The following is a 12,375-nucleotide window of genomic DNA, read 5'->3' as shown; positions in this document are numbered from 1 at the left end:
CAGTATTTGATATCAGTACCAGATCGGTACATCCCTGTTGAATACAAGAATTATATACTGTGCTGTTGAATGTTATATGATCAATTACTTGTCTCACTTCTGCCTGTGTATGTGTGTGAGTCCAGGTGGTGGGTCGGTCTGGTCTGGTTGATGAAGCAGCGTGTGTTCTCAGCTCACTGGAGCTCAGACTGAGTGAAGGAAGCTGCTTATCAAGCGACGATAACAGAGTTCATCTGAGGATCGAGGCACTTCAAAACACACTAACACATATGCATTCAGCACAGAGCCCTGCTGAGAACCAAGCGCCCACACACACACACACACACTCTAGAGCAGGTGAGGGCGCATACACACACACACATTAATGCACAGAACCACACAGCAGTGAGTTCATCCTCAGCTTGGGGTTTTTTCAGCACACCTTTGCAGAATGACAAATAGCCACATTCTTGTGTAGATATGCTGCGGTTGCGATGACAGCAGTGTGTCAAAACAGCACAGCAAGGACAGATTATGCGGAGAGGCTACAATTATACGCACACACACATAACACAACTACAAGGCCCACAAGGACACTTGAGCAGTGACAGATCACACTGCAAAGAAGGAGCAGCTCGTACAACGTGTCCGAGTCCCCCCACTCATATAATTGTCTCACAACATAAATCCTTCACGGTATACACGCTGATTAAAAGACATTTAGGTTTTGAGGACAGGAAAACCACACGCCAGTTATCTTTAGACAAATATTGTTTGTATTTAAATATTTTTATATGAAAAACAAATTGACACAGTACTGAATATACAATAAAATGTAAATAATTTAATGTAATGTCTTTCTCTGCGTGCATTTTCTATCACTGCATTATTTATTAAGATGGAAAATAGCTCTCTGTCCTTTTGTGTTTGATTCATAATTTTAAATGCAGACATTTAAAATTACCACTGGAGCCAGACATTTGAGAATACTATGCTTGTGCTTCTACATCACATGCTTTATGACTACTGATTGACTGTTGTCGAAGCTGGACAGACATGTAAACAAATGCATTTTGTATATTTACATTTCTTGTGCCGTCTAAGCAAAATGACTCACTGTCTGGCGTCATGCTGGATGATTGATGTTTTGGTTTCAATTTGGTACAAGATGTACTTGTAATGTGTGATTTGTGTGCGTATTTCTTTTCCACTATTACAAGCAAAAAGTGGGTGAAAGATTGTAGTAATTACTGGAGTTCTTTTGTAGCAGATGAGGTCATATTAATAAAGATCAGTTTAATGCTTTTGCTATGCAATTTAGCTAAATAAGTATGTCATATCATGGATGCTACCACTTTCTTTTGTGTTTAACATAAGATTGGATTGTAATAAGTTGGTCAGGTAAAGTGGACTGCTGTCACCTTTCTAACAAGAAAGGATCAGTCAAATAGATCTCTCTTTATTTGACAAGAATAGAAAGCTGGTGTTATTGCAGTCAATGCAACAAACACTGTAGTGTAGTATCACACAGTAATACATTGTTTGTGCAGGAACCCATGTTTAATACAGAAATCTAACATCCAATTTTCTTTACTGGATTAGTGAATAGAAAAGTATACTTGGATTTCACTAAGACATATAACACACATGCGTAGCTAATTTAGTTATACAGATGTCTATGAAATTCAATGCTATTCATACCTAGTTACATATAAAATCAGTATAATAGGCACAGGGTATTAAATGATATTCAGGTTTTGCTTCTTCGTTGATGGAATAAGATTTAAAAAACTAATGCATTTTTTTGTGAAAACATTTTATTTAACAGGAACATATAAAAATAAATCCCTTAAAAAAAAACAAAGACAAAAACAGGTTTATCATTATTATTTGTTGGCACAGCCGTTACAAAACCATCATTTACACATATAGAAATGCCCCGAGAGGTTGTATATTTTCCGGTGTCATTACTGGCCAGAGTGAAGTAATTTGTTATGTATAAAAATGTGTCTCCACTGAAAGTATTTCCTGTCTAAGAACCAGATCATGGCTTCAGACTAAACAGACATGAACTCCCACCTGCACACACAGAAACTAACCTAAACACAGCAGCTCAGGTTCTTAAACATGGATGGATGTGCAGTGTCTCCATCCACCTCAATATCTCTCAAAACGAAAATGTGAAATTATGTAATTTTTCTCTCTTACCACAACAACACTGTAGTCAACAACATGGCATCTCTCGAGGAACAGCTTGTATTGTTATTGGTCACACACACACCAGTTATTTCTTGAATTGAATGGACAGAACTGCTGTGCTCTAAACCTCGCCAGTTGGCCTTGGCTGTGGCGTACGAGCGCAGCCTTCTGGTGTTCACACTGCTGAGCGATTCTGCAGCGTCCCCACTCCTACAGAGGAAGAGGAGGTGAGCGCCGGACCCTCGTAAGCCCCGAGTGCCAAACTCCTGTCATCTCCTTCTGTAGTCTGCAACCTGGAAGAGAAAGATACATTCGGATTAGAGCAGAACAGAACATTCGGTAGACATCTACAGTCCTCTGGCTGTTCTGTTGGTGGCTACCTGATGTGAGGGCAAACACTGATTACTGTGCACGTTCAGTCAAGATAAATAATCCAAATGTTGTTTGGCTGAAAATAAGGAACCCATCCGATACTGAGTTTTGGAGTCACATGCCAGTATTTGAATTTTGAAACCATTTAAAAAACGGATCTACTAGTATAGTTTTTGATAAGCGTCTCATAAATAAAATTTAGTGATTAAAAAATGTGCCCTCTGGTGGACAAACTATGTAATGCCAACACTATTTCTAGCATTGAACTGCAAACATCTTTGCTGTAATAATATTTATGCTAATATGTATAAAATTAGGGCTTACTCGATTATTCGAGTTGTGTTTATTGACAGAAAATGAATTGATTATATTATTGATGATGAAATGTTATGTAATTTAATGTAATGTAATGTAATTTTTTAAGCAAAAAAGCAAATAATTCATGCTTCAATGTAGGTCAAAGCACGCATACCATTTAAAAACATCACCTTGGACTCTAGGACGTTTTTCACTATTTTCTGATATTTTATTAACAAATGATTAATCAGTTCATCAATAAGCTAATTGGCAAATTAATCAATAATTTATGTAATTGTTAGTTGCAGCCCAAAACAAATAGCAAATATAAACATTTCCCAGAAACCCAATCTCAATCTTCTTCAATTGCATGTTTTGTGAGTCCAACAGTTAAAATATATCCAACCTACAGTCACATAAAACAGATGAAATCCTTACATCAAAGTTTTATTAATTATCAAAAATTCTTGGAATTTATTTATTAATTTTCTAGGCAATGAAATAATTGTTTAATTGACAAATCATCTCTGCAATACATATTATTATTGCAGATATATATACACACACACATATATATGTATATATTTGTGTATATATACACACACACACACACACATATATATCTGCAATAAGCTAGGCCTAACTGATGTATCAGTAACTGAAACACTCCCTTAAATGCATGACGTTATAGATGTTCTCCTAAAAAATAGCTCAATTCATCAGACACTTATGCAGATGCAGTGTGAAAACTTGTATAATTTGTTGGACGTCGGTTGAGGCCAGTACTCGTGTTGGCTTGTGGTTCTGTGGTGAGTGGACTGGACTCCTGTTCCTGCTGAACTGAGCCAGTGGTTGTATAGGACTGATTATCAGCTCAGTAGGCACAGGAAGCCAAGTCCAAATCTCTTTTCTCTCTTTCTCACGAAGCACTGGCAAGCTATGAACACATACTTCTTTTTTTTTTTTTGACTGTAATGAACCAAAAAGCAATGCCAGCTCAGACTGCGTGTCAAGCAGCGTTCCGCATTGCCAAACCCACAAGAAACCACACTACTGTAGGTTCATTTAAACTCTGAGATTGTTGGATTTCACAAGCTGCTGAAAGGTGTGGTTGACACGGTAGAAACCTCCACCGCAGTGTCAGCAAGACCGCTGCTGGTTGGTTGGAGCTATCCAAAATGATTGGTACATTGTTGGCATAAAAGGCTTTCAGACTATTTCAGGAGTCTGATCATAAAAACCCAACTATAAATCCATCAAAATCACATTCCACCACCTTCTGCAAGAAGCATGCATACATACTGCATCACTTAAAATAGAAAAAGTTGCCCATTTACACTTTAAAAAAATAAATGCAACAACTCACTAAAATATACTTGATATTGAAGAGACAATTGGTTAATTCTAGTTGCGTCAAGAGAAGACGGTGTGGGTGGTGTGGGCCCCATATACGTTTATTTTCGGTGTCTTTACACAATGTTGCTTTGTCCTTTGATGTGCAGAGCACCATTTCCCTCCCATTAGAGTGTAATAAATCACCTTTTAGATATGGGCTCTGATGGCAATTCCTCTCTTTTACAGGCCTTTGATGGTCATTACTCTTTTAACAGGCCCTAAATATAGGTCTAAAAATGGCAGGCTCCACATGGCCCTCATTTCTAATTCACACATCTGTCCTCGTTTAGTCGCCATTTTGTCGTTGTGAATATAGAGCGCTATAATACTTCCTCACGCCTCATATTCTGATTGCCAAAAATGGGCAGAGCAGTACTAAAATACTTTTCCAGCCATCTGTCACTGTTTTGATTAGGGAGCGTTCGGTCCAGAACGGTATAGCTTTGCATTCCGATTAGCTGGTATAACAGTGGACTGCAGCCGTGTTATAGAAAAGGTAAACTTAAAATTATACATAATTTATTCTTTGCATGTAGTCCAGTTGGAGTTATTGACAGCTTGGATGATGAATTCAGTTTGTTGGCACTTGTTTTTCTGAGAAACTTTTTGTTTGGTAGGACGATGCAAATGGAAGTTGTTGTATAACTTCCAAAACAAATCTATTTCTTGGGACAGACTGAGATTTATTGATCATTGTGTTGGCAGACTGGGCATGCTAAATAGAAACTTGCATGACAAAACGGCTCATGTTTCTGAGAAAGTTTGTCCCTAGTTAGTTATACTGTTTTTTCTTGATTAAAGCTTATCTTGACTAATTTGAAAACCCTCTCTCTCGGCGCAGTCTGTAACACTTGAAACAATGTGTGTGCTGTGACCCAATTGACAATTCCTGCTTTTCTCGTTATCAGTGGGTGTTTTACAGGATCACAGCCTTTTGTTTATCTGAGGCACAACAAGAGAAGCTCATATCTCGTGCAGTTAATCCACTGCAGAAACACTTAATTGTCCCGATAAACTGAAACTGACATCCCTAAATGATGGAAAGCTCTGAAATCAGTGCAAGATTCCTTTCCTTTGATGCGTCTGTCTTGTTTTCCTTCACAGTGTGGAAATGTGTTCAGTGAGAATCCGTCTGCTTTATGGATCTCTGTATCTCTGCTTCCTCTGGCCAAGATTAGATCAGAAATCAATACTTATCAGCCAGGGATGCACGGACGGCACTTTTCACTGCCAAAGTGATTTGAAGTTTAAATCTTGAAGCACTTTACGTATCTAAAGGATGATTTTGAGCACTGATTTTCTGCAGGCCCCGTCAACCTTTTTCACCCTGCTATGTCTCAACTAAACTGTCAAGTTAAAGGAGTAGTTTGACATTTTGTGAAATATATCGACAGCACATAACCTCCGATAAATCCACAACTTGTTATTTTAACACTTTGTTTTTTTCCACAGATTAAAGCTCATTAGTAAACACTTTATACCTTTTTTGATAAGAGGTGCTGGTAGGACAGAGTCTTTATTCTACGTATCACAGAACATTAGCTTATAGCAGATTTATCACTTTATATGTTGGCTGATCGTAACTTCCAGAAAAAGGAGGAGTGTCCATAGTCTGAGCAAAGGAGCTCACATATCTTGGGTTCACAGTGAGGGTGAAATGGAGCAAGAGATAGACAGGTTTTTTGTGCCAGACCTTTGTGGTGAAAAGGGAGCTGAGCTGAAGGCAAAGCTTACGATTTACGACTCCTTCTATGTTCCAACCCTCAGCTACGGTCATGACGTTGGTAGTGACTGAAAGATTGTGGATTCAAGCGGCTGTATCCACCTCCATAGGGAGGCAGCCTGAGCCTTAGAGATAGGGTTAGGAGCTCAGACATCAGGAGGGAGCTCAGAGCAGAGCTGCTGCTCCTCTGCGTCAAAAGGGGCCAGATGAGGTGATTCGAGTATCTGATTAGGATGCCTCCTGGGCGCCTCCCATTAGAGATTTTCTGAGTAGGTCCGACTGGTGAGAGGCCCCGGATTAGACCCAGAACATGCTGGAGGGATTATATATCTCATCTGGCCTGGGAACACCTCAGGGTTCCCCGGTAAGAGTTAGAAAACGTTGCTGGGGAGAGGGACATCTGGAATACTTTGCTTTATCCTGCTGCCCCCGCGACCCGACCAAGGATAAACTGATGGGTGGTTGGTATAAACATAGGATATGGTCATTCAACAGTGCACATATTAAAAAAGTCCTTTTAGTATAGAATGGTATGTGTGAGCTGTAAAGACTTGGTGTGTAGTATGACTTTGGGACACAGCGAGTGTCTGCTGTAAGAAAGAGAGAACAGTGGAGATGAAGGACAATTATGATGATGATGATGAGGGTGCTGATGGTAGCCACTGCTCCCGGATTGATGAAATATCTGTCAGCAGCATTAAGCAGCGTTTGGGTCTCCCCAGGCCTCATTAGTACTGGAAGTACAGTCTCTCTCCTGAGGTACTCACTCTCACCTTCGATAGAACTACAGAGCATGCAAACCGGCATCATCTGCCGGATTATCTTTCATACTACGTAACGAAAAGGAGACAGAAGCAGAGGGGTGAAAGGAGAGAGCAAGAAAGCAAGATGAAAGAAAATGGAAAGAACAACAGGCAAAGCAGGAGAGCGTAGAGCGGCGCTCATTAGTAATGTTGCACAGGGTTTCGAGTTTGTCGGAGGCTTGTGTGTTTAATTCTTCTGAGTGAGAGGGTCTCAGTGGAAAGTTTTATAGACAAGTGAGGCTGGAAGAGAGGAGAGTTATTCCAACTGAGGTTAGGCCAAACTGAAGGAAAAAGCAGGATAAAGAGCAAGGGAGGGGAAGATTGAAATGAGATAAGAGAATGAAGAGAAAGGTGAAAGGATGCAGGACAAACAAGGAAAAGGCGAGAAAACAGTAGAGGACAAAGGGGAAGGAGTTCTGTGACTGAAATGTATAAACACACATTAGATAATTGAACTCAACTGTGTTCACACAAAAACACAAACACACACACAGTCACCACTGTAAAAACTTCAAAGAACATTTCTGTTCTCTCTTTCTGTCACACACGTTCATTGTCTTGCTTTGTCTGCTTGTCTGGGTCATGCTCTCCTCAGGTGCAGAACTTAGCCACTGTGAACAAAGAGGAAATCAATCACTGTTCACCAATCAGCTAAGCTCTGTGCCTGGCTGGAGAGAGGATACAAAACCTGTCTGGCCAACTGACATGTGTATACACACACACACACACACACACACACAAACACACAGACACACAGACACACACACACACACACACACACACACACTCTTACAAAACACTATCATCAAGACCCTCTGGCTCCCTCATCAACCTCTTTTTTTCTCTCTGTACTTCCAAATCATCAGCTCCTCAAACACAATCACAAAGACTCTTAGATAATCATGTCTTCTTTAGTTTTAAGTTTCTGGCGGACAAACGTGTGTGTGTGTGTGTGTGTGTGTGTGTGTGTGTGTGTGTGTGTGTATAGGAGGGGTTGTGGTTGCCATGGCAGCCGGCTGGGTCAGGGCTGTGTGGTAATCCCTGGCAATGTGATTTTATCATAAGTCACAAATCAGCACGCCAGGAACCCTCACAGCCCAGACATGAAAGAACAAGATCCTTCTCTCTGTCTTTCTTTTGTCCCCCTTGCTCTAACTACATCCTCAAGTCCAGCACTAACCTGTAACCCCTACACATGTAAATCTCTAACTTTGTTTGTCCTATCTGTTCCTCTTTCTCCCTTGTGTCTGCTATCAGAGTGCAGTCATGAAAGACCAGACCTGTAGATCCTCACTCCCTCTCTCACACTATTTCCTTGGTTACCCCTCTCCTCCTCTCCCTTTCGCCACGCTCGGCTAACCCGGCGATATGCCCCTCATTAAGCGGATCAAGAGGGATTCCAGAGGCATGTACCGGGGGAAGAAAAGAACGAGGGAGTGAGCGGGGAGGGAAAAAGAGAAAAAAAGGACAGGGGGAGACCACCCTTCTCCTTTAAAGGGTTGTGCTTTTTAGGTTTAAAAACACAGAGCAGGGAGTGCGCCTTGACAGACATGTTGTTTTCAGTTAAAACCCTCTCAGCCCGCCTCAGCCTAATCCCACTGTACTATGGTGTGTGTGTGTGTGTGTGTGTGTGTGTGAGCGAGTGAGTGAGTGTGTGAGGGCATAAAGGGTACAGGGAGGACTGCTCTACTTAGGAAAAGATGGTGGGGGCACACAAACTGAGCAGTAAAACATAAATCCATCTCCCCACAGTGCAATATGAAAAAGCAGTGAGGAGGTTGCTTCATCCATCATTTTAATTGGAGTGAGATCTGGACCTGAGCTCAGTTGACCAGCATGATCCATTGATGTTTACAGAAGCTTGTTTGGTTCAGTCCAAAGGGAAGAAGTAAAAGTTAGGATATAAATCTCTAAATGCCTCTTTTCTTCTTCTATTCTTTTTAAGGTGTTTTAACTGCTCTGTTTCAGTCCTCCTGTACTCGTAGCGAGGCTCCGCGGGGAGGTGTGGTGAGGGAGAGGAGGATGATGACAAAAGATCTGCGGGCACAGACAGATAGGCGCTACATATGTGTGCGCTGTATGTGTGTGTGTGTCTGAGAGATTTATCAGGACAGAGCCAGATGCCGAGCACTTGTCTAGAAAGCCTTTCACATCCTGTGCAAATGCATAAAGCTGTGTGTGTGTGTGTGTGTGTGTGTGTGTGTGTCTGAAGATAAAAGCCTGTCTTGTAGTGGCTTGGTCACGGCCTAAAAAAAGGATTTAGGGCTATAAGTCACTCAGGTTGACATGGACAAGTATTTAGCAGCTCCTTTTGACGCAGCCTGTGTTGACCAAGGTCACAGACATGTGTTTAACCTCACACTTGCTGAATTGGGAGTGTGCTGGATAATAAGACAGCTGGCTAAGTTTGTGTCAGTGCCATCATACAGTAAATGTGGCGCCTGTAGTCACAATGCTGGATGCCCTTTATGCTTAATTTTTTTAAAACCAAAAAGCACAAGGTTACAGACACGAGCCACGACTTTGCCGAAAGAAAACCCAAGAAAAGAGTCTAGTTAAGTAGAGCCGTGTCAGTTCTGTGCAGTGGAAATGTGGCATATGAGTGATGGGTTATATTTCTTGATTTATGTTTTATCTGTGCTAATGTAACAGGTAGCAGGCATGGAAGGTGGGAAAGTTGTGTTTATCATTATCTGAATCTGATCACAGTAGTGGGAGTTGTTGGCTAATATTACCAGGGAGATGCCACTGTCAATCAAATCTGATCAAACCACACTATAATGTAGCCTTTATAGGGCCCTCATTGAAATACTTGGAAATAGAAAATTTCCACCCAACAAAGTGTTATTGGAGGATATTACAAGACTTTTTACTTTTGTGACGTTTTATAAAATGTTTCACTTTTATGTTGCAAATTAAGGTCAAGTGAATTATTATTATTATTAGTATAGTATTAATATACTGATTGATCAGATGCCATGGTTTCACCATTTGTGATGTAGCCTGATCTTTCCTCGGAGAAATCCATGCGGTTCTGCATCTTCCCGTAGAGGATGGAGCATGGAGACTCAATTTGTCTGCTGAAGATACCAAATATTTCTTAGTTCTTTACCCTTGAAATAATTAGGCAGATTAATTAGTAGAATGACAATAGCAACTAGTTTGACAACAGATGAATAGTTTAAGTCATTCTTGAAGCAGATATGCCACACATCTGCTTGTTCAGCTTCTGAAATATGAAGATTTTCTGCTCTTCTCTGTTTAACATTATTATAAATTTAATATATTTGGGTTTTGTATTTTTAGTTCAATATAATGTAGCATTTGATCCATAGTATACTTCTGTACTGTTTAAAAGCTTTGAAGAATAGCTGGGTTATTCTAGTTCAATTGTCGAGCCAAGATCTGTTTAATTGCCTGCTGCTCTCATTATTCAAAGGTTAGTGTCAGTAATAGCAGGACTGTTATGAAAAGATCAGCAGCTTCAAAGAGACCTGTCTTCACTCCAGTCCTCCCTTCCGCTCCCTCTCTTCCTCCTCTGCTGTCTGTCTGTCCGTCTTAACCATAAATTTCTCTCTTCCCTTCATTTAGTGTGAGAGCAATAAACCCCACACTGTTCTGAACTGTCAAAAAGCTGAATGGTTATGCACACACACACACACACACACACACAGGAGGAATTTCAGGGTCAACAGTATAAAAATCACCCCACATCGAGTAGAGACACGCACTGAGCCCCTCAGAAAACGCTCGCTGACCCGTTCTCTCTCTTTTTCTTTCTTCCCTCTCTCGTTTGTTTGAGGAACACATTCCCAAATTCCTTCTCTGACAAACACATCCTGATGGCGCTGCTGTGAAACCACGGAAAAGGCCCCATTCTGAGTCTACAAACACACACTCAATGGGATCAGAGAGGAATGTGAAGTATAGGTAGCCAAGTGACTCAAGTGTGGACTGTCCGCTGGGGCAGATGGAATCAGGATCAATCCAACACAAAGCTTTCTTTTACGGTCACCACCTCAGACTAAAAGGTCAGATAAGAGATAGAAATATTGTCTTTTATATGGTGAAATACTAATAAAATGGAAGATGAATTACAATGGCATCCACACCCCCATGAAAACTGACACAAATGTATTATTACATTTCTGATTCAGCTTGTTAGAATAACTCATGATGTAAATTATGATGTTTAGACATAAAAATGCAAAGAAGGAAGATGAAAATTTGCATTTTGCATCTCAGTTTAACTGACTACTGAATACTACCAAGGTATAAAAAAACCGACACCCAGCATGGTTGACAAAAGACTAATTAATAACTGAGAATGACACTTCACCTCCAATGTCATAGGACCATCTCCTCCACCACTCTGCGTGCTGATTGGTCCATTTCTTCCTGGACCGATGACAGGCAGCGACGGGCAAGAGCCTGCTGCTCAGCGTCCTCTTGAACCATCAGCTCCCCATACAGATACACACCCATGGCCTGGTAAACACACACACACACACACACACACACACACACACACACAATAAATCTGTTTATTACTTTTCTCTCATGTTGAATCAGTGTTTTAAAAGCTTTTCATTGTATCATACAGGACAGGTGTGTCTATTTACCTGGTCATGAAGCAGAAAGTGTTCCACATCTCCGTAAGCACGATTGTCCGCATGTTTGACCACAAGCTCACACCAGCGATGTCGGATCTGGAAGCAAAAGAAAGAGCAAAGAATACAATTATTAATGGAATCAGACAACTGATCTGAACTTAAGATAGAAAAATCTCCTATTTAAGCCTCTGAACTCAAAGCAGTTTCAGGGACTTTTAAATAATATTTTAAACGAGACATGTACAATAAAGTGAGTTGGTTCCTGATGGAGGCATTCATCACAAATTGGTCATTCAAGGACCGTTGGAAATTGAAAATCTCAAGATAATATCTGTATTTATAGTTTCTGGCTATGTTAAATGGAGAGATTTTGTCTTTTGGCATGCTTTTCAAACCTGCCGAAAAGGCATTAAAACATTTTTAAAAAAAACCTAATTGCTCACTTCAAACTGAAGATACATTGTACATTAAAACACTTGCACTTGCCCATATCCACCTTGATGTCTGTTTTTTAAGGTCACTCTTAGAGCCAGATAGATATGGGATTTATGAGACTGCTTTGATACTGATACTGTTTTTAGAGGTGAAAAATTAATCGATAGCCGATATATTTTTATGTGGATTGTTCACTGATTTTTTAACCACTCTGCAAATGTAGCCAGTGAGCTACTTTCTCAAACATAACACTTTAATACATATTTCCTAACATTATTATACATTATACAAACAATGTATTTATTTATCAGCCAATTCTATAAATGATAACTGGAAAAAAAATAATAAACAGGCATAACATATATAATTAAATAAACATCATTATGGTTCAGTTTCACTCAATGGCTATTTAAAAAGAAGAAGCATAAATCAATAGCTAACACCATTTCTATCGCCAAACATGGCAAGCAACATTTTATGCACTATATATTGTGTAAAAAAAAAGTTTTCACAACGGCACATATGGGATATGACTTTGATAGGCCAATATCTGCCGATT

General features: G+C 40.1%; 2 protein-coding genes across 2 annotated transcripts in view; one reads left to right on the top strand and one right to left on the bottom strand.

Moving 5' to 3' along the window:
- Positions 1-1,629, top strand: part of fancc (FA complementation group C) — a 90,145-nt gene extending 88,516 nt beyond the window's left edge. Inside the window, exon 15 of the mRNA XM_059336502.1 lies at positions 126-1,629. Within this exon, the coding sequence (XP_059192485.1) occupies positions 126-365 (240 nt within the window). The 3' untranslated portion in view covers positions 366-1,629. The remainder of the gene's footprint in view (positions 1-125) is intronic.
- A 15-nt stretch (positions 1,630-1,644) lies between these two features.
- Positions 1,645-12,375, bottom strand: part of aopep (aminopeptidase O (putative)) — an 85,805-nt gene continuing 75,074 nt past the window's right edge. The window contains exons 16-18 of the mRNA XM_059336501.1: positions 11,391-11,477; positions 11,108-11,256; positions 1,645-2,471 (exon numbers count right to left, since the gene is read on the bottom strand). Of these exons, the coding sequence (XP_059192484.1) occupies positions 11,116-11,256; positions 11,391-11,477 (228 nt within the window). The 3' untranslated portion in view covers positions 1,645-2,471; positions 11,108-11,115. The remainder of the gene's footprint in view (positions 2,472-11,107; positions 11,257-11,390; positions 11,478-12,375) is intronic.

The sequence above is a fragment of the Centropristis striata genome, chromosome 7 (assembly GCF_030273125.1).
Source record: "Centropristis striata isolate RG_2023a ecotype Rhode Island chromosome 7, C.striata_1.0, whole genome shotgun sequence".
In the NCBI taxonomy this organism is placed as follows: Eukaryota; Metazoa; Chordata; class Actinopteri; order Perciformes; family Serranidae; genus Centropristis; species Centropristis striata.
The sequence above is the reverse complement of the archived record's forward strand: the minus strand, read 5'-3'. Positions and strand labels throughout refer to the sequence as shown.